The 23,460-nt window shown below is 41.1% G+C and overlaps 1 protein-coding gene across 2 annotated transcripts in view; it reads left to right on the top strand.

Annotated features, from left to right (window-relative positions):
* zfpm2a (zinc finger protein, FOG family member 2a) overlaps positions 1-23,460 on the top strand; it is a 181,898-nt gene that overhangs the window by 121,131 nt on the left and 37,307 nt on the right. Inside the window, exon 5 of one of the 2 annotated variants that reach the window (XM_007550519.2) lies at positions 1,963-2,071. In XM_007550519.2, the coding sequence (XP_007550581.1) occupies positions 1,963-2,071 (109 nt within the window). Of the gene's footprint in view, positions 1-1,959; positions 2,072-23,460 lie in introns of both variants that reach the window. The other variant, XM_007550517.2, reaches the window with a different exon arrangement.

The following is a 23,460-nucleotide window of genomic DNA, read 5'->3' as shown; positions in this document are numbered from 1 at the left end:
GAGAGAAAAAAGAAATCTGTCCTCCAGCCTCCAACTCAACAGAGTTCATAGAAAGAGACACGGGTGGGTGGAGGAGTAGGAGGAGGAAGGGGGGTGGTGGGGGCACTGAGCTCATCTCTTGTGCATATCTGTGCCAATTCAGACCTTTAACATGCTCAAGTGACATTTGCATTTATCCTTGAAGGTTGGTGCCTTTTGCGGGGGAGAAGTAAGTGAAAAGCTCCGGAGAGGGCTGTTTCTTTTTTCCTTGCATTAGTCAGATGGACAGTGTCCTGTCCCTGGCTCGCTCAGACGGAAAAAAGAGAAAGAAACAAAGTGTCAAGCTTGCACACCCAACCTATTTTCTTCTTAGCTAAACTATTTCTGAAGCGTCTTAATAAAGGGAGGGATGGGAAGGTAGCATGGTCAGAAAGTAGTGGCCACAGAATATTGACAATGTGGACACCATAGTGAATTACAGTGCCTTGCAAAAGTATTCATACCCCTGGGACATAATTTTCATTTCCATTCAGCTGGACTTTGTTAATCCCAAATGGAAATGAAAAGTTGTGAATCATATAATCCAAATTTTGTCAAAGCAGGAAGGATGTCCTGTAGCAATCTGCATTACACCGGTTCTGAAGAAGCCTCTGACTGAATATATTCTGTTGTTTTCAGTCTGATGAAAATGATGCTCAGGGTTTGTTTTTTATCTTTTCACAATAATTTCCGGGGATCTATAGCAAATTCCTGGAGATTTGATTTAAAAAAGTTCCTTTTTTTAAATCACTTTCGAAGTTGCTACCAATTCATGCCGCTTTGCAAATAAAAAAATGCTGAGAAATGTCATGTGGGTTTAGACTCAATGTCATTCGCTCAGATGTAGGGTATCTGAGCCCATACATTTCATTCAGGTGTGTTAGAACAGGACATGTTAAACTCACCTGCTTTAGATCAGTTCTTGTTAGAATGACCTTGTCAAAGTCCAGATCGAGACCCATTAGTGAACTAAACGTCTACAGACACTCTTCATCCAATATGACTCAGCTGTTTTGGAAAGAAAAATGGTCGATATCTCTAGATTTGTGTCACTTTAATTCTGCACTACTCAGTGTTTTCCTGTCATATTGATACCAACATGCTGAAGTTCAAAAGGTACAAATATGTATGCAAGGCATTGGGGAAACAGAACAGAGAAAGAATCTAGTGACACTGCACCATGGGAATGTATTACAGTGGACCTGGTTCTCTATCTCTATCGCTGTTTGATTTTTTTTCTCTCTCTCCTTTTAGAAGAATAAAAGTCCACGTTTGACCTCTGACCAAGAAGAAAAACGACCTTACACATTCAGAATAATTTTCCGGCATATTATAAAAATCCTAACCTCAATCGCCCTTTGAAATGGATACTGATTCTTTAAATTCTTCCACCGCTTGTTTCAGGAAATAGTGAGATCCTGGTGATAGCGCAGCACAATGTGCCCAAAGTTCACCGCAAAACACTCACTTCCTTCTCTCTGAAAGTCACCATCCTATTTATTTTCCTTTCGTTTTCTTTTTTTTTGTGATTACTGGACACCTGGTGTATTCATCCTAATCTGGACCATCTGATACTGGATCACCAAGTTCACTTTCTCCTTTTTGCTCTTCCTTTTGCAGCGATTTGTCATCATTCCAACCCATTCTGCAGCTTTTGTCTGGAGGCAGTCACACACACATACGTGTATTTGTGGTTTATGTTACCAATATGACTTTTGGGGTGTTTATGGGGACACACCTTTCACACATACAGACATACACATAAACATCCATGACTTTTACATTCTCCTCACTGGACTGAAGTTGCATGCTGTTTTAGCTCCTGAAATTGTCTCTTTATGGCCATTCAGGCAAGCCAAAAGCGTAACTCGGTGCTTATTAATATTTGTTTAATCACCAAAATAAGCAAATGATTAGTGTCTGTTATCTGTCCTTGACCAGAAGACGAAGAGCACGGTCCCGGTGGTGCTGAGCGCCGGCCCCAGGTGGCTTCTGGATGTGACTTGGCAGGGAGCAGAAGACAACAAAAACAACTGTGTGGTGTACAGCAAAGGTAAGCGAGCAAGCTCCAGCTTCCTGTTATCTCCCCTCACCTCGCCATGCCACAATCCTAAACTCCCCCTCTCCTCCTTCTCCTTCTCCCTCTTCTCTTTCTCGCTCTCCTTGCTCCTCAAAGTCGCAAACATTCACACATAATTGCATCAGCACAAGGACACGTGCCGAGCCGCTTTTACCGCCATATCTGCTTTTCTCATCCAAAAGGTCATTTATAATATCACTAAAACTCTGATTAGGAACTGAGAAACATCACTTGACATACAAAGTTAATGGTCTTTAAGATCTCACAAAGTAATTAATGCCCCTATTTTTTTCCCTCAGTTACACTAAGTGAATCACTATCATGGAGTAGATAGCCAGGAAAGCTTAAGAGGAGAAGGGTTCAGTTGCTCCCAGAGCAAAGCTGTATATCTAAGATAAATCAGAGACTTAAAAAGACAATACATTTTCTCAGTGTGTTGAGAAAATGCAACTATCTTTGATTTTTTTTCCTTTTTTTTCTTTACAAAAATAGGATGTATAAAATGCAAAAGCATTTAAATGTAACTCTTTACAACTGTGCAGCAGAGATTAGAATGGAGAAGGTTCCCGCTCTGTGGGTTCATTTTAACAATGCTGCTTCAAAACCGATAAAAAGATCCATCATACTGGTTTAAAGTCCTTCTAATTATAAGGCAGAGAAAGTGACAGCTCCATGAAAGATGGAGTAATGCAGTGCTGCTAAAGGTGCTAATGGTAGAGGAAGAACTTATAATTACAGGAAACCTGTTTATCTGCAGTCAACTGTGAACATGCTAACTTGCCTTAGCAATAACTGCGGGCTCTGTTGTGGGGAGCTAGCTATAGCTTAGCAGAGAGTGAGGTCATGTGAAATGCATATATGAGCATGATTGACAGTTTGGTTGTTTCTGGTTGGGAATGGTGAGCTAGATTTTTTTCACAGATTGTGTGTCATGCAATACTGTCACCATATTGTGACAGTTTTAAAAAATATGTAAAAACCTTTGTTTCTAAAACTTATACACTGCAGCTTTAATACTGTAATAAAGTGAAACCATGTTACTTTTACTCAGTCTTATCATATAACGTATTGTGCTGATGTCTTTTGGAAAAATATTAAAAGCCTCTAAAACTCACTTCTCATGAAAGCAGGAGGCTTCAGCAGATATAATAAAAGTGAGTCGTGACGGGCACTGAGCAGAAACACAGCACAGTAAATACATAAATAAAGTTGAGCAACAGATCCCAAAGGGGCAAAGGAAAACTGGGGGCTCCATTTACCACTTTTCAAAAATGATTACCCTGTGACAATAACCCCAAAGCTGAAACGGAGCTTCTTTTCCCTCAAAGTGAATAAGTGGCAGGAGTGGGATTTGCAACCCGGATTTTCGGTCTCCCAATTCTCATCTACTAATCACTAGACTGCACTGGGGAGTTATCCTCTTAACCGGCTACTTAACTTTGTGCTCTTTATCACCAAATCATTAAAGTTTTGATAAGCTGTTAAAGAAGATTACGCACTTCTTTTAAAAATCTTCTAATCTTGGTGCACAGAGGCTGACTGTATGAAACAAAAAGAAGGGCAATAACAAGATTTTTCACTTTTTTTTTTATCTTCTCCCCCAACAGCAGCAAATTTACAATTGCCAGCGTTGGTACATGTATTCCAGAGATAAGATCACTTACAATGCGGGCGAGCATCATCACCTTGGTGGAGTATTGCTGGCAGTTCCTTTGTTTGTCACTTTTAGCTTGACCTTATTAAATTAAACACAATAAGATCTCCAGACAAGCCCTGGAGAGAGACGTTCTGTGTTGTACTGTATGAGTTCATTACCCTAAATCCTCCAAAAGAATCAGTGCATGCTTGCCAAATGATAATGCTAAATGATCATGGAGAAAATGTTGAACGTAAAAAATTAATTTAAATCTCAGAATAGGGGTTGAAAAGCTTTTGTCTTCTTAAAGTGTGTTTCAGGCAACTATTTATTGTCAATGTAAATGCATGTACTTTTTTAAGTTTAAAAACATTATAGTGAATAGAAAATAGGCAGTAAAATAATGTTTTTGCCATCTGAGATGAAATACTCTGAGTTATAACTGTTTCCTTGATTCACAGAGCTTTGTAGTAATTTTTGCCAATAAGAGTTAGATAAATTGACTTGGTGTCGTCTTTTTGTTGTTTTTTCTCTCCCTAAGATTGGTCCACCTTTTTGCTCTTGGCTATCATTTTTTTCCCCCTACAAGGACTTGGAGTAAGTTCAGAAAGTGTTGAAGCGTTTGATGCCAGCCAGGCGTTTGACTCTTGCATCCAGACTATGACTCGATTTACGCCGCTCATTCTTCTCCATCGGCTTCTTTTAAATATTCCAATCTATATGTCCTGCGCGGCCCCTCCGGAGGTGACATTGAAAAGTGAGTGCCGAAACTCTCAAATCTTTGTCGGGTTCAGTATTGAATTTGGTCCTCTTTTTTTTTGCTTCAGTTTTGAAGTTTAGCTGGAATTGGGTTTTTCATATCGAGTGCAGTGTGGCTCAACTTAAGGAGGGGAGGGAATGCCTTCCCAGAAGTCTGACAGGAACTAACTTTATACCCGGATTGTTAATATCTTCACTCCGGTGCTGTTTCCCCTCTGTGGGTTGCTTCATTGCTCCCGAGATGCGTTATTTATGGAAAACAGTGAATATCTCAATGCACAGTTTGCTTACAGAATGTGTTCTGGCTCACGTTTCACTAGTCGCGGTTTTCTTTAAGGCTGCCTGCAAAGATAGTAGCACTTCACTTTGGATGTTTGCCCGTGTGAATCTTTGGGGAGAGAATATCTAAATAAAGAGCGGTGACTGGTTTGAGTGGCTCTGCCCTTGTGGCGGCCGCTCTATCCCAGGATTTCCGTATTTCTTCTCAGTCTCTGTTCCAAGAACTTGTTGTATTGTGCAGAGATTTAGTGTGTTTTCACACATCAACATTGTCTATATTATATCGATCTCTAGCCCTGATTTAAAGCTATAAATGGGCAACACACATAGACCACCAACTAAAAAATGTGTAAGGGTCACTGAAAAAGTCTAGGAATCCTGAAGAAATCCCTGCAAGCCCAAAGAGAAAGTAAAACAGAACTACAGGTTTTGTGATTTAGGATAAATTAGTTAATTTTGTGCTGTTTCTTTATATTTCATTTATCAATATGTTTTCTCAAAAAAACCATGAATCAGAACTTTCAGCCAGATCCATTGGCATCGCCTTTTTGTGCCGTCATAGTTACAGGATGTCTCAAGTTAGATGAGGAGCAGATTTTGAGCTGTATTTCTAAAAAAATATATATTTTTAAAAGCCAGTGATTCTAAAGTTAGGAGAATAAAACCATGTCTGGAACACATGGACTCCTGGTCCTTATCAAATATTAAACTATTGAACTCATCCAGTAAGTCAACATAGTTCTGATCAGAACGTTCTACATTTACATTTTTTTTTACCTTGAATTAAACATATCTATTTTTTAATGGACGCACAAAACATTTAGAAATCAAATAGTTTTCTCTTTCAAACCCAATCTATCCTTATTTTAGCTAATGGGCAGCTGTTTTGATGTATTTTCAACCAGGAAGTTCTCTTTGGTATATCCCGTTTTGTGCAGTTTCAACAGTCTGAAAAAGCTTCTTTCAGGCAAAGGCAAGCATTAAAACAATTTTAAGAATGCCCTAAATAGGGATTTAAAGAGATTTTTTTTAGGTATTTGTACTCTTACTGTTCCCTTTCTTCCAGCAAGGGGCAGCAAGAGCCCTGCAGTGGAAATAAGAAAGGAGCAATATCTGGTTTTCCCAGGCTGTCAGCATGGCCCTGTTTGTTTTACATTAAACTCCCAGGAAGAGCCTTAGCAGCCAGCCATTACTAAAACTCTCAACTCCACCACTGCGCTAACTCATTATCGAGAAATCCACCTGGAACTCCCACAATGCTCTCTCCTCCACACTCCGACAGTTGCTTTGAACCTCAGAAGTTATAGGAACAGGCGGCAAGTCTGCAGAGTAATTATATGTTACAGTAACACCAGAGACCGCAGAGAGAGAGGATGACAGACAGCAAGACAGAGAGAAACGGGTGGGGAATTTTTCTGTACAGATAAACAACAGGAACGATAAACACTGCAGCTGGAGAGGAGGGAAGACTTAACAGAGAAAACAAATCCAGACACATTTTGATTTCTTTTTTTCTTATCATCTAACTCCTGCTAGTTGAGTACGTTAGCAGTTCAGATTCTGCAAATCTGCATTTTTGGAGGGTTTTTATTAGCCCATTTAAGCAAAACCCTGATTCTGTTTCAACCAAGCTGGTTTTATTTTAAAATGTAGCTATGAATCGTACCATAGTTAAGCTATCCGCCATAGCTAGTTTCAGTCTAGTTAAGGTGGATAACTAGGCTGTAGGCAGCTAGCTACCTGTGAACTTAGCCCAACTAAATTTAGACTAAATTTACAGGTCTTAAACCAGCTAATAATAAGTTGTTATGCTTCTCTTATTCTATGAAGAGCAAAACAACAAAAAAATCTATACAATAAACATGCTTACTTGGGAATTACTACATTTAGTTCCACATTTTATCTTAAGTGTATGTATGAAAATGAAGACGCATATAAAAAATGTTGAAAAATAACATTTGAAAACTTGTTTGATTATTTTAGCAAGGATATTTTTTTTTTTACTTTACTGCTTCACTTATTATACAGTTTTGTTTTACTTTTTGTCTCTATATATGGATAATACAGTGAAACCAGAGTGTTTTTACCTAGGGTTGTCTTCGCATTAGACTGTTACAGCAGTGTTTAGTTCTAAAATAAAACCTATGTCTCAACTCACTGAGCCTTCATTGTGCCTATTTTTACCTGGCATCTGAATCCAGTGAAACTCCATGTTCGTTGACTGTGAGCACATTATGTGGCGTTATTCAGAGGTCACCCAAACTTTTCAGCTGTAAGCCTCTTAAACCAGATACAGCATGTCCAATACGTCTCCGGAGCAACTCAGTCTATTGTTGCTGCTGAAATTCACCAATGTGACGAACGTTTTACATAAATCCAGACCAAGCAGAATTAGCTAACTCTGTCTTTGTGTAATATTGTGTTCTCTAACTCATGTTTCCTCCCTTCGTTAGCTCTGCAGACCTCTCAGACGTACGTTGAACTAGTGAGATCTGACTCTTGTTTTGGGTGTTAATAACCAGCCCTGCCACATCTGCTGTGAAAGTGTCTATTTTCCTCATTCATTTCTGCTCTGCTCCCATGCAACATGCGTACTGCATCAAACGGTGAGAGGAGGGGGGGACTCTTACAGTTCAGCATTTAATTGTTCGGTTGAACCCCGGCTCTGTCGGAACGACTGCGGAGAATAGGAGGAGGTACGCGAGGTTATTATCTGTTATCTGGGAACATAGCGAAATAGTGTGACGGAATAATAACTAAACAACCGACACAATGTCAAAATTTCATTATCAGTGTATTAAAACAAAATTGTACCCTAAAGGAGTTCCCCCCACACCCCAGTCAGCCCCCCTCTGCCACAGCTCCAAGCAGCCAACTAATTATGTTTAATTAAAAGACAACAGAGATCAACAGAATCATTTTCATTTGGAAATTATTAATGATTCCACTGCAACAATAATTGATTGCAGTGAGCCACGCGATAACTTGGTACGGTCAGGCTGGAGTGAGCCTGGGATGGGGGATACGGGGGTTTGGGGAGGGCTGCTGCTGATTTAGGCTTTTTGGCACTCACTGCCTGAGAAACGTCTTTTAGCTGAGGTTTCTAAAGCAGGAGTTTAGAAGTTTAAAAAGCTTCCTGAAATGAGGAGGAGAATTAAAGCCAGTCTGTTTTTTTGCATCTCATAAGCATCAAGCATTTTTCTTCCTTAGAGATTTTTTTATTCTGTTTTTTTGACACACTTAAATGTTACAGATCATAAAATAAATTTTAATATGAAGTATAATCAAATTTTATGCCAAGTGGTGATTTTATTAATGTATTTATATATATATATTCTTGAAACCTACTTAACTCTACAACACGCATGTGTCATATTCGAGGCCTGTGGGCCAAATCCGGCCTGCCAGAAGTTTTCATTTCAATATCAAGTTTAATCTCTAGAAATAGAACCGTCAGGATTACAGTTGTGTGCTTCACTATTACTTTACCAATCAAATCACTGTAGTTTCTGTCTGTATATAGCCAGATTACATCAACGGGTGCATTGGCAGTTGGAGTTCGCCATGCAATTGGTGGTTTGCCAGTTTGATTCCTGGTCTGTCTTGTCATTTTTATCCCTAGGAAAGACATTTCATCTATCTTGCCTACTGGTGTTAGTCAGAATTTGCAGCGTCACTTCTGTCAGTCTGGCTACAGCTGGTGAGAAATCCAAAGCCTCAGAAATGTCCCTTTCCAGACTTAGAGAGGTTCTGTATTTTATTTTGTGTTTGAATTTCTTTATATCAGGGCATGAAGCATTGCTTTTTGAGATATTTCAGCCTTCATTATGGTATGAATCCGCCGATTTGTAAATCTGGGTCGATATCGACATCCGATTTTAATACTGCTGTTGACCAATATTCACCAATATCGTATTTATTTCCTTCTTACACTTTCGACACCATGTCAAACTGATCACACCCCCTACATTGCTTTTCTGCTCCATTTAATGACCCCACGATGTTGCGTTGTCACTATCATTGTCACATGACCCCTGACCCTCTTCTTTCACATGGTTCAGAAAGTGCAATTAGGAATTCTAATTCCACTTTCATTATTTATTTTATAATGTAAAATAAATAACAAGGCATGATGTCGCTCAGAGAACAAAGCATAGAATTAGACTGAATAGATCCACCTTTATGAATCAGGCACATTGTCACAGATTTCCGATCTAGAATTTTTTCAATATTGGAACCGATACAGATGTTAATATCAGATCGGTGCATCTATGGTGGCAATCATGTTTTCACATTGGGTGAGGTTGGTTTTGGTAGCTTTTTTCCTTATAGAGGGAAATCAGAAACGCACTGCATTTACTAAGGTTGTCCCTTGTCCTGCCATTTTTATAAAATGCGAGAAGAAAAAATGAATAAAAAAGGCAAACAGAAGACGACTTTAAGTGGACACTACTTTCTCACTTCCCTACATACATACAGACTCCAGACGCTTCCCCTCCGTCAGCCTTCTGTGTGCTTTGTGTCCTCCCACCATGCTGGGAGGACACAAATTCACCCACATTCATTGCAAACGCTCACACAGCAATCATCACAGAAATGCTTCATATTGTTTGCTGACACATATATGCCCATATGCATTCATTTTGCGCTAAGCCCCCCCCAACCCCCAGATAAAAACCACAATACAAGGGGGGACATGTTACCCGCATGATGGACACTGATGAGGTACAACACTCTTGTTCGCACATATATCTGTTTATGTGCGCCGACTCAGCCCGATATGCAATATGCGCTAGCAGCGTGTTAGCGATCCAGTCGGTCCTGCGGTGGCGTGTGCCACTGAGGGTGCGGAGCTAATGAGCGTGGGTCATCCTCAGAGCAGGAGGGTTTGGGTTGTGCCATTCACTCTGCATATTTAAATGCCTTGTAGAGCTTAAGTAGGCCCACTTTTCCATGTCAGGGCAGCGTTCAATCCTGCTGCGACCATTAATTATGATACCATTGTGCTCCAGTGTGGCTAATAAGAGTGATGTATTGCACCCTCGTGGCATTATAATCATCTGAGTGAAGTACCTGGACTTCACGGCGCTCGCTTTAAGCACCACGTGAAGAAGAAAGGAGCTGGAGTGAAGTGGGAGCGTTTCTTCCCTCGGCGCTGACCACCGGCTTTCTCCTTGATTTGACATGAAAGCGTGGCCACTGATTTCTGTTAGTCAGCGAATGAATAGCTAATCAATAATAAAAAACAAACAAACAGCAATTCTTTTTATTTTATTAATGCCAGGAAAATGAGTTACAACAACCCACATGAGGTGTTCATGAGGTTTTTCATATGTTGTCATATTACAACCACAAATTCTCAGTAGAATTTTTAGTGGGTTTTATGTGACCAACATGAAGCACTGAATAAATTTAAAGTGGGGGGAAAAAATTGACTTTTTCTTTTTGTGAATGAAGATTTAAAAAGTGTTCTTTCCTTTGTTGTTCAGCCATCCTGAGTCAGAACCTTGTACAACATTTTTTGCTTCCTTTTGGTTTTGACTGTGTCTCTGCTAAGAGCGCACCGTTCCCAGTTTTCTGGCCGATCGCCGATCTTTAAAAACCTCGACCTACCAATTCTGATTTTGGATTATACCATTTTGCTTTGTGTCTGGAAAGTTGCTAAATATAGCAACAAAGCCACATTTAAGCATCAGCCAATCGACCAAAATGAATGAGGTATGACCGATTTATCGGTGCATACCTCGTCTCTACTAGAGTTACTTATCTTGAAATCAGAATTTTGCCCCCTCTTCTTTGCAAAACAAGCTCTGTTAGATTGGATGGAGGGCACTTATAAGATACTCAATTAGATTTAGGTCAGGACTTTGACTAGGCCATCCTGTGATTGTAATACGCTTTGAACTAAACCTCTTATATAGCAGTTCTGGATGTATTTAACATTGACTTCCTGGTGAAAGATGAAGCTCATTCTCAACTCTTGTTCAGTCTCTAACAGGAGATGATTTAGTGCCATCAACTGTCACTCCTGCTTCCCCACAGCATGATGTTGCCAACACCATGTTTCGTGGTGATAAAAATACTTTTTATGTTGTCTCAAAGCACTGGACTTTATTTTGTGGTGTCAAATTTCATATATATATATATATATATTTTTTTTTTATTGTCGCTCTTTCTCATAAAATCTCAACATTGTGGTCTGTGGCTGCAGCGTGACAGTACGTGAAGCAGCTGAAGGGGGTGAAGACTTGTGCAAGGCGGTGTGTCTGCACAGGTCCTACAGGACGTCTTTCCCTCTCAGAGCTGGCTAAGTGGGTTTTAAGAAGCTTCCTCTTAATATTTGGTGCATGTCTCCTCAGCAAGCCTTCAGTACTGCTGGAGGGAAAAAAAAAGATCACATTCCATTACATTAATCACTGCAAGTTAATGTGATTATATGTACTTTATATTTTCCCTTCTTAACGTCCCTTCCCTTAACGGCATAATCAATGACCGTTTTATATTCATTGAAAAAAGTTCAGCGGATATGAAAATAAGCCCCTCGCGACTTTCCCTTTTTTAATCTACTCTGGGATCTGGGATCGGTAATTAAAGAGTCCGTCCTCCCTATGTGTCTCCTAAAAGACGGCCCTCAGCCTGCTTTTGGGGGTCTGGCCACCATCTATCCCCCCCGACCCCAACCACCCCCACCCCTCGGTCTCTGCTGTGCTTAAGTAGGTGTGAAAAGCATTGTCAGTGTGCGTTGGGATAAAGCTCAGCCGTTGGACGCTCTCCCTTAAAATGCACATAGGCACACAGATAAAAGATCCAGGGGAAGGTTGGTTGGAATAATCAATGACAAAAGTTGAGAGAGGAGGCCTTTCTGCACATCCATTTTTTTTCCTTCTCGTCTTCTTTTAGAGGAGGGTGGAGGGGGGGCTGTTTTCATCTCTCTGAGGACGAGAGAGATGGAGGGACAGAGATAGAGGGAATCGCTGAGGTGGAGGGTTGTTTAAAGCGTCAGTCAGTGTGATGGAAAGCCACATGGTTAAAGTCTCTGTGAGGGCCGAGACAGGATTGTGGTGAGGGGCTGGATGGGGGGCAAACACCCGAAAGTGACGCTCCTACGTGCTCCAAAAAGATGGAGAAAGGAAACGCACAAAAAATGCCTATGATTTCCAGAAAGAGAGAAAGAAAACGTGCTGCTTTAGCTGTAAATGTGAAATGCTAGTGTTGAGAAAACAAAAGGAAATAAAAATCTATTCTAGCTACATGTAAAAGGAGCTGTTTTTTTCTTTTCTTTTTTTCTTTTCTTTTTTTTTCTTTTGATAATGTACACTCCTGGAAATCAATTTTTAGCTATGACAAAAAAAAAAAAACCTAATCAGATGTTCCTCTGAAGAAATACCTGGAGATATTACTAAATTGTTTTGTGGGGGTCGCCACTGTGTTCATAGAGTCGAGCTTCGGCGATAACCTTTCATACGAACCTTTGCAGCTAATCCATTTTATTGATTGTGTACCCACCTGTGTGAAAAACAGCGCAGCGGCCGAGGTGTTTAGAAGCCACGTATCGGGGGCCATATCGCGCCTCTTTCCTTTCTTATTGCATGAGACAGAGCAGGACAGGCAAAAAGTCACCTCTAACACACACACCTTATCGGCCGGTTGCTTTATCTTGTGATCTGGTCCAGGGATCTTAACTGCTCTGGACCTCGGGGCAACGACGAACCATAAATAGCTCAGCAGCAGTTCTGCAGGAAGAGATCTGCCAGACAATGTGTGGGAAAGTAAAATTCTGGACAAATCTTGGGAGATAAGATAGAAAATTTCCATTTTAATTTTAATGTTTATCAACTCTAAATATCGGCCTATATATCTGTGTCTTTCTATCTTTGCTGTCTTTTTCTGTGTCTTTTTATCTGTCTAGCTTTCTGTCAATATTTCTATCTTTATATAATCTATCTTTCTATCTGTCCACTTCTAGGCTTTTTTCTCCATGTCTCATGTGTTAGAATTTTGTGTCTTATAATCATCAGGCGAAAACTAGTACAATATCAGATTGACATTCCTAATAGGCGGACATTATGTCAACATTCTTTCAAATTCAATCAGTTTTGTACCATTTACATTTTATTTGATTATATGAAATATGCATTATTCACAGGAGCCTGTCAGTTTAACCCCTATCTGTATTTGCCAAGGCTGTCCACTATTTTGAAACATTGCAGTCCATACCATGAGAATCACCTCTTCAAACGGGCCACACTTTTTTCCTTTCCCTCAATTCTCCATTGATCTGCTTCTGTGTCTCACTTTAAGCAGCCAACTTCTTTTACCAATTCATACAGAAACTCTCTCAGTTTCTGGTTTAGATTCCTGACCCTTATAGCATTTAAACTCTATCAGTTGACTCTTTTCATTCAGAATCACATAATTCTGTTGAGCTGGGTAAGTGGGAGCCCAGATTGCTTGTTACCACAAGACTTTCGAGGATAGCGTAGCATCTTTAGCCGTGCAGATCTATGTAAGACATCTCTGAGCAAGATGAAAATCTACCGAGGATGACCTCCGCCATTTGGACCGGAGGTGTTGGAACAACGGCGTACCAGGACTGACGGCGGCTATCGGGTTAGCCGCAGAGGCAAAAACATTCACCGAACTCCCCTTCCCCCCGGTTGACACGAACACTGGTTTTCCCACATGCAAGTCTGATGCATTCCATCTTCAGCGCCCTATGCGACCCGCTGCACTCCGCATCATCACTCACACGCCGCACCATGGGCGCTTCATGTAGAGGGAAGTCGGACGTAGATGTGAGTCGAAGAGTAGTTCAACATGGCCATAACTCCCACAGATGCTAGGGTGCTGTCGGTTTTGTTTACTGTAGCACCCTGTTTTTTTTGTCTTTTTTTCTTTCTTTTTTTTTTACGTATTTAACAACGCCGCGCCTAAAGCCTTGACCGTGAAATTTTCTGCTTATGAGGTGAACCCTGAGGCTTTACCGCCTGAGCTCTGCTGACCTCTGCCTGTCGCCGGCGCTTGACAGAGACGGGTGCCTCCTGTTCTCGGCGAGCGTGCAAACACGCGCGTGAGAGGAAGAGACGAGCAGACAGCCGTGCTGTAGGTACAGTAGCGTGGCGGAGCAGACATCGGTGTCGTCCAGGTCAGACAGGGCCATCCATCCTCTAAAGCCCCAGGGAAGAGAGAGAGGGAGAAAAGAAGATGAGAGAGAGAGAGAGCGTGGAGGAAAGACGTAGCGTGTGCATGAGGAGGAAGAGAGAGAGATGTGGGGTGGAGGGGGGGTACTGATGCACTGTTTCTCTTAACTCTGTCAAAGCCACTCCATTGTGCTCCCCTGTGCAGTGAGTGGAAACCAATCTGTCATCGCTCCACTAGCCAGCACACTGGAAGAGGGCTAGACTGCTGGAAACACAAGTCTATTCAATGTGAAATGTAACTGAAATCTGAGCTGTTGGATAGCTGGATCGAAAAAAAAAAAAACCTTGATGTTAGATTTTTTTTTTTTTTGAACCCCGCTCTCCCACACACTGTGAAATGAGGGCTGAGTACAGTATTTGAGTCGAAGCGAGATAGGTTTCTCTCATATCTTGCCCCCTTTTCTTCCCCGCAGAGAGGTGATTGACATGTTTTGTTGATAGAACTCTATCCAAAGCAATGTGTGGTTTGCATAGGCATGAAGGGCTTCAGTTAAAACCTCCTTGTGCGAAATCACCCTGCAAGAGTCGGACTGCTTTTGTTTAAATTTCTCTTTCTGGCACCGATGGTATTTAGACAGTCACAGTGACAAGACAAAGCCTTCCTGCGCTACTGTACGGGTTTCAGCTTAGCTTTCTTATTCCCGCTCGCATCCCCATCTTCCTCACACCTGTCACCTGCTGTTCGTGAACCCCAGCGTCAACATGGCCGCCCCCCTCAGCTGCCCTGATCTTGCTAAGCCTGCATACCGTTGAATAGCGGCCACTAATGCTGTGTTCCAATGCCGTTCGGAGTCATCGCTCCCCCTCTCCTTTTTGCACCATTTTCCCCTGTAATCTCCCCACTCCTCGCTGTTGTGGGGTGGCATGCCCGCTGCTCCCGCCACTATTTTCCATCCCCTCTCCTTCACAGAATCAACACCTCCACCATTTTAATCCTTTTGACCCAAGCCCTGTGTGTTTCCCTGTATCAACAGCTTCTGGAGATTACATCCTGCTTGCCTCCTTAGAGCCGCAGGCTTCAGTCAGTCGGACTGCAGCTGCCCGGCACATGCTAGGGTCTTAGTCAGACACTGCTGGGTGTGATAGCCACTGTGGCTAGTTAGCTCGGTCAGGGTCAAGCCAGAGAGTGGGCAGGTTTGAAGAGCAGTGGGAGAAGGATGGTAGGGGGTTATGAAATAACAGAGACTTTTTGGAAACTTAAAGTGAACTCTGGAAGTTTGGTTCTTATGCTTGGACTGACCAAATCAGGAATTTTACACGGCAAAATTAAAGGAATGGTGTATTTTGAAGTATTAATTCTCTTACCTGTTGTAGATAGATGGCGTATCGCGGTGAGTTTGTAGAATAGTCAAGAAATCTTCACAGTAAATCCGAGGAAATCCAGTTTTAGCTCATTTTAGCTAGTTGGCTTCATCCAAAGTGAACAAATTCACAGATCTGTGTTGGCAGATATTATCAAACAACACATTTTAAAGTTACATTGTTGGAGGTTATCTGAAATCATCCATTATGTGTAGCTAAGTCTGCCTGCCAGGAGATGATTAGAGAGTCACCAGTCAGTGAATCAATTGGCAACTTTTTCCTTGATCATCTCTGATTTAAATTAGGTTTCCTTGTTCAATCAATGCATCAAAACTGGGAACTGGGATGTATTTGATGTCTCTAACAAAAATGCTTCATGTAAACGTCTCAATCAGAAAATTGGTCAAATTTTAAAGGATGTTTATTGTCTTTAGTATGTAGGAAGAGCAACTACATGTGTTGCTTAGCCTGTAGCTCAACTGCGGAGTGCAGTATTGTCTCAACCAGTATTAGAACCTGGTCACACAGAAATCAAAAATGAAAACACTACTGTGGTTGGTTGTTTTTATGTTTGGCTTAAACGGAAGTATGACTTCTTTTTTAGGGAAAATTTTCAACTATTTCCATGTGTCTGCTTCTATCGTGCATAAAACCCTGATCCATGTAAACGCACGTCATATTTGATTAATGAATTTTGTGCCCCCGTAAAACGATACATTCAGATTGCATAATCTGAAAGCACTTCATTTGTTTAGAAACCTCTTGATAGAGCTTGAAGCCTCTTAACACAGCTTTGTAGAGTTGCATGGATTTTGTTACGCTAAAAATAAAAACCACAACAAACTTGAAAGTGTTTGTCTTGTGAAAGTATGTAGTTGGCTAATATTCACTAATATATCCAAGTTGCTACCTTTCATGCATTTGTTATGTGGCTCATATTTACAGGCCAGATTTAGCTAAGAAACATTTTGATGAAATGTGGCCAACACTGTCCTGTAGCACTAACAATATGTTTGATTCTAAATCATACCTGTAGCTAGCTGCTTTTAACTAAAATCAGCTAGAATACCTAGCAGGTATGGTTGCTAGTATATTGCTAGGTGCTATTAGCTACAATAAGCTAGTTGTTATCTTTCCATTGCTTTGTAGTTTCCTCCCATTTTCCACAATTTCACTGTGACATGATGACATATTCCTATTAAAAGAGATGACAATATTATTAATCATAATATAACAGACCTGCCTTCAAAACCTATCCCTTTAAATTCAGTTTTTCTTTCATAGAAAGTGTATTTCTGATGTTTGCCGCCACCGTTCTTGGGGAACTTTACTTGGTATGCTTAAGACCTTCGAGTGCTACAGAAAAAAACCCAGTGATTTTCCTTTAAGCAGGAATTTGGCAACAGTGGAGGCATGAAACTCCCTTTTAACAGGAGGATAGCCATCTGCCAGACCCTGCTGGAATGAAGGGAGAGCAAAGACAGAAAGGCCAGAGTTCAAAGATCACATTGAGAAATATGAAACAAATCAATTCATCTATTTGTTGCAGACTACATTTTCAGAATATTTCATACCCAAGAAGAGCTGTTGCAGCTAATATAGAATCAGTTTCCTTTTTTATGCAAAGTTAGAGCTGATGTTGAAACCAGGTGTCGTTCCATAGTTTGTTCCGGAAGTGAACGCTCCTCCTCTTTCATGTCCTCTTTCTGTTAATGGGGGTTTTTCTCTTTGTTGACGCAAACTTATGTGATCGCTACATTTCTTTCTCATGCTCACTTTTCCTGTGGGCCACATTAAACCGAGCCTCCCGACCCAGACTGTAGCTAAATGAAAGCCTATCAGCATGTTGCCCCCTCATATCAGAGAGCGGGCCCTTTCATACAGACGGCCTGTAAACGCTGATTAGTGAGCATTTTGATTAAAATTCAAACACATGCGATCCTCTGGTGGAGCCAATCGCCCTCCTCCTCCTACGCCTCCTTTCCTTGTTGCATCTATGCGCGAACATACAGTGAGACGTACATTAACACACACACACACACACAGAAGAAATCCTCCCCTCCCCGCCTCCGTCTAGCCGTACTGTTCTCATGCCTCAGCAGAGTGCAAAGCTGATTTAAGGGGGCCCTTACAAATGGGAAGGTTGCGAACGAAGACAAAAACCAGAGACAAATCACGGCGTGGCCGCCTTCAAGGTTCCACCAGCAGAGCCGCACAACTGCGGGGGGGCGGGTGAAAGGCGGGCAGAACGGTGAAAAATACACACACACACTCCATCCTGTCACAACGCTTTTGGCTTATCTTGAGTGACTGTCAAGGCTGCAAATATCGGGGAACGGACAGAAATATATAAAATTAATAAGCCGCTGGATGTTGTCGGGAGTTACGACGCTTCATAAATCCTGGTTTGATCGTGGCGGACAAGGCTTAAACCCGTTGCTTCCTAATGCGCACAGCAAGTGTTTTGGACTGGATTTTCTTCTGTTTTGGAGATAGAAGCCCTTAGCTGGCAAAAGTAAGATTTCTCATCCACCCCTCCCTTTTTTTCCTTTTCCCTTTCATGAGTGACAAATATTAAAAAGAAGGCCTGAGGGAAGTTGGCAGCCGTTACCACCTCTAATAGAAGGGCACAGGCGGAGCAAGGTGAAACTGGGGCCAAAGGCAGAGAAATGCTGTTCAAAGAGAAGTGAGTGGGAGAAGGAGAAAAGGGAGGAAATGCTCCGAACTTATCAGTTGTACTTCCTCCGTCGGGTCAGGGGTCCTGGAGGTTTTGTTTGTTTGTTTGTTTCTCATACTGAGGGGATGGATGCTATCTCTCTCACCATCCAAGCAGGTCTGCTCTGTCGAGTGTCGCTGGTAATATTTCATGTCAAGAATTAAGCCCGCCTGCCCACCGACTCCTTTCAGCAGTTACACAGCCACCGCATCCATCACCGTCCCCAGTCCTCTCTTTAGGATTGGCTTGTGTAGCGAAATGAGGCTAAGAATCCACTCAGGAACCGTTCCTATGTACATGTTTAATGCGTGTCCTCTGTTCACATATTTCAGTGAATGAGTTATGGAAATCATTTTTTGAACAGCTGATGGGTTTTCATGTAATCATATAAGAATTCTCATTTTATTGACTGGTTTAGTCTTTAGGTTTTTAAAAGGAAGACTGAGAAGACTTCAAAATGCACTTTAAGATCACTTAACTGTCATGAGGACACATATTGGATAACATGTAAACATTTTGGAGGAGACAGTTAAAATAACAACTTGAAAGTGTTTTCTTTGTGTTTTAATTGATTGTCACATTTTGTTTCCTCAATTTGAAAATGGAAATCCAAGGGATGTTGGAGGAATGTTCATTCTGAAAAGTCCCTGCTTCCCTGAATAATCAGTTTTAGGAAAGCACATTTTTCTGTTTCAGAGACGCATCTATTTTTATAGAGACAACCAACATATGACTGACTGAGACTGAAATATGGCTTGTTTTGACTGAATCAGAATGACGACAGAAAATGTTCATGTATTCTTTGGGTTATCTGTGTATTTAGATATGTAGCAGAAACTGTGGATATCTTACACATTGTTTTAAGAAATCTCAAGTCAGTATAGAAGATTACAGGCTAGACTAGTCTATACATTGTAGTTTTCATGTTTTCACCTATGGGTTAATACCAGAAAAACAATTAAAATAGTAAATTTTTCTACTCTCTCAATTACAATAGATATTTCACAAAAGAAGAACTCTATTTGAAAGTGTAGAATTAACCATTTTTATTCAATCAGACATTTCAAATGCAGTCCAAATTTCAGAGAATATAACAAAGCCTTTAGTTTCACACCAACATGTAAATTCAAAGCAGAAGCTAACATTAGCCGGATTAGCAGCTAACAGGAAGTCACTGGTTATCAGTGTTTACAAATGGTTTTCATCGTGTCTGTAACTCCTTCACAGTTTTCTAATGTGTATCTAAACTACTGACGCACTAACTATTCAAAAGGAAACCAGGCGTCTTTTATGTTTATTTAGCCAAGTGTTGTCACCTAGTCTGTCAAAGCTAACGGGAAACTCAAGAACTACTTCCTTTCTGTCATCAAAATGAGAGGGCTACACATTGATTCAGCAGGGCTTCATGACTAATACCAACTGCTGTGAGGAGCAGAAGAACAAACCATTCCCCTCAAAGTGTAAAACCATATACAGTAAGACAGGATTCCTAAACAGTGTCCTGTGTTTTTATGTCCACAATTAACAGCAAAGTATCTTTTTGGCAAAAATACAAATGACACAAACATTTGTTTCTGTTCATCTGGGTGTGTGCACTTTAACCACAGGCAAACTAAAAGCCAACATGGAACTGAATGATTTTCCCCAGTGTGAAAATCATAATTAAATGTAATGTTAAGCATCCATCACTCACCTGGTGTGACACTGTTTGAATGCCAGGTGGTACTTTTAAAGTGCCAGGTGGCATTTCTCCTGTGTGTGTGTGTGTGTGTGTGTGTGTGTGTGTGTGTGTGTGTGTGTGTGTGTGTGTATTTGTGTCATGTTGGTTTATTAAGCGTAGCAACTAACAAATGCTACGCCTAAAAGATGCAAACTGTGATTTTTATTTATCTTTTTTGCATCCCATATGTCCACTGCCGACTCTCCAGTGTTGAATAACCAGAAACCAGAAACTCCTTCACATGGCTGATTAAAGACAAGCAGTGATGTCCTGAAACATTATTATCCTTTAAGCCATTCCTGCATTGCTTTGGTGTGGGGTGCTTTTAGGTCGGACAATGGACTAGTGACCACAGCCTCTTCTGAATACTTGAGATTCTCTGTAAAAATGCTTGGAATTACCTTTTTTAATAACCCAACCACCACATATTGCTTAAAATGCATTAATACGCATATTAGAAACCATCTTGCCACAACAACAGAAGCTAACATCTGCGGTCTTCCTTGTTTCCATTCTTATGGTTGTACAGCCAATCAACAGCAAGGGAAAGTCAATGGTGATCCGGGATTGGCTGACTTTCAAACACATGCCAATAACATGTCAAGTAGCATTGAGATATTTCAGCTTCCCATGATGCATTTTTTTCACCCAAATATTTTATATATGCTTTATAAAAAGATCCATAGTGATTCTCCACACAAAAATCAATGAATGCCGAGTCCGTTTTACCTTCATCTTCTTGCTTTATGGTGTGCCCCAATGCCAAGCAACAAAAAAAAGGTTCACACCTCTTCAGGATTCGCCTGTGACTTATATATTCCCCAACTGACTGTGACAACTAATAGTTTGGTACAAACACCGGCACACACCATTGATATTTACATAGTTGAACTGCGGTTCTTTTTTTCTTTTTTTTGCCGTGGGCCTTCAGTTGTGGAAACACGACAGTGGAGGAATCCTCTAATTAGACGACTTCGCCCATTCTCTGAGGCTTCGCTTGTCAATAAAACGTTGTCAGTGACGACGACGCCCCTCTGAATGAAAGACTCGGTGGTTTTGATGTGCAAAACGCGCGTCACGTCGTCTCACTCAGCGACATCCAGATGAGACAAGTTGTCAGCAGAAGCGAAGTGACAACAAAAACATCTCTGGTGGACCAATTCGGCATAATGACGCCCCCCCCCCCCTCACTCCCTCCCCTTCCCCTTCCCTTGTTCTATTTGGGAGAGGTCATGCTTTTTGAACACAAGCTGTAGTAAAGTAAATTTATTCCACTTATTTCTTGTAACAGGACCAAAGAAAAAAAGTAATGAGGAGTCGGAGATAAATATATGAAGACAATAAGCCGTGCAGTTGTTCTCCTGTAGCCTGCTTTTTTGAGTCAATTAGCACGTTTTAGAGACTCCGAAGAATATCACCGGCTTTTCAATATGCCGCATCTGACTTTTTTTTTTTATTATTCACTTACATTATGTGAGTTCTGTAGGGGATTCAAGGCACAACATCCATAATAGAGGGGTGCCATCTTTGTTGCAATATTCTCCGACACTTTTTTTTTTCTTCCCACTGCACACGCCTGTGGCGGTCGCCATGAATTATTCAACGGCTTCGTCCAACACGGCAAAGCGAACAGGCTCGGCTGTAAACAGATTTTCTGCTCGCCGTCCTCACAGATTTAAAGCGCATGGGCCGGCGTGAGAGCCAGAGAATCACGCGAGCGGCCCCGTTTTACCTTTTCTGGCATTGAGCTCACCTTAACTCAGAAAATCGTTACTGTTTTTGGTTTATTGATGAGCCCTTTAAAGGTGGATAAGCGTAGTCGTATTGCTCAGTTGTCTCATTTGTTTATTTCATCAGACATATTTGGTTTAAAAAGTAGTCGGATGTGATGATTTAGAGTTGATTTATTAAAGTCTAATAGAAATAGAATTGGACTCTGGCTATGGATAATCACTTTAGTTCCTCACTGACTATTGTGCCCTGAAATAGAAAATATGAATATTACATGGACTTCAAATCCCTGAAAAACTTTTTTTTTTTTTTTTTTTTTTCTAGAACAAGAAAATTGACACATCCATTGCCATTACTGCTGCTCCCATATTTGGCTAATGGAGATTTCACATTAAAGCACCATGAAATACGCTCAGCATTTAACAAAAAAAAAAAAGAAAGAAAAACTTTTTAAACATCTCCCAGAAGAAGAAAAGAGAGAAAGAATGGAATCTACCAGATTTGTTTTCTTCTTCTCTGTCTTTCTTTTCCCGTCACGTCATTTTTGCTGCTGCACGGATGAGCCCTGACCTTGAACCGCTCGCATCGACCCGTGCAGATCTGTGGCGGTGACACATGTCGCGTGTTGGGGGAACGGGGGAAGCAGGAAACAGAGGAGACGAGAGGGATCTTGGTCCGTCGCCCGGTCGGAGTCGGAGTCCGCACCCCGTGTCAGAGGACGGCCATGTTTGGCCCCAAACACAGGCTGCACCTCATCCACTGATCTCAGCAAGAGAACACCTTTTGGGTGGCGGATGGAGGGGGTGGGAGGGAGCAGTAAGAGGGTTCAAAGCTGCCCTTAAAGTCTTGTGCGTGTGGAGAAGAAGATGAAGAGTGGAAGGGAAGAGCAGGAGAGCCCGTCTCCAAATCCCGCTCTTGTAAAGCTGACCTGGCTGAAGCAGAGCCAAGCTTCCCTTCCCTCCTTCCTGTTGTGCGCCACACTTGCTCTCTCGCACAAACTACAAAAGGCAAGATGCTCCTCGCAAAGAGACGTTCTTAGAACTGCCCTCTTCTTGCCTTTCAAATTGCAGGTTTGCAATCATGAGGCTGAAAGCGCATCGGGTGCGGAAGAGGATTAGGGCCACTGAGAAAAAAAAAACAAGAATTCTGACTTTTTTCTTTTAATTTTGACTTTGATTCCAGAATTCTGACTTTTATCTCAAAAATACAATGTCCTCCACAGAAATTCTTCTCAGAAATCTGTTTTCTAATAATCATGTGCTCATAACATAATTGACATATACCTAAGAATGTTTAGGTTTTTATTTGGGTTTTGACAATTGACAAATAATTAGACTTCTGGGTTTAAAGTCAGAATTTTGAGTTAAAAGTAAAGTTTCTAGCGAAAAAAGTATAAATTCTGAAACAAAATGCAGAATTGCAAGAAAAAAGTCAAAAAATCAGAATTTTGAGAAAAAGTTTTTTTTTTCAGAAAAACATCAGAATTCTGAGAAAAAGCATCAAAATTTACAGAAGAAAGTCTAAATTCTTAGAAGAAAAAGTCATAAATCTGAGTTTAAAGTGAGAATTTGTTTTTTTGTTTGTCAGTGGCTGTAATCCTTTTCTGAACATTATCACACATTGGATGGCATTACCACACAAATCGACCCGATGTTTCTGCACAACAGTGTAACGCTTGACTGGACTTTTTTTTTTCTTCCCTCACCCTGATAAATTGCACCGCGCCGGTGGAATAATGTGTAATTGACTCACAAAGGCTCTGAAATTGAGATCAAAAAGCTCACTGAGCAAGATTAACATCGTTATTTTACAAAGATGGCTATTGTCACCCAGAAGACAAGCGCCATTGTGTCCCGGGGTTCTTGTGAAAGTATTTATCTTGGAGCATCAAAAGGCTGCCTTTCACCTTCAGTCGGAAGCTAATTGATAGACTGAGACCTCGTTTCTGTGCGCCGCATCAAGCAGAGACGCTGGGACTTTAAACGTGTCTCTAAATAAATAAATCATAAAGTTTGTTTG

Source organism: Poecilia formosa, unplaced genomic scaffold (assembly GCF_000485575.1).
Source record: "Poecilia formosa unplaced genomic scaffold, Poecilia_formosa-5.1.2 Scaffold36, whole genome shotgun sequence".
Taxonomy (NCBI): domain Eukaryota; kingdom Metazoa; phylum Chordata; class Actinopteri; order Cyprinodontiformes; family Poeciliidae; genus Poecilia; species Poecilia formosa.
The sequence above is the reverse complement of the archived record's forward strand: the minus strand, read 5'-3'. Positions and strand labels throughout refer to the sequence as shown.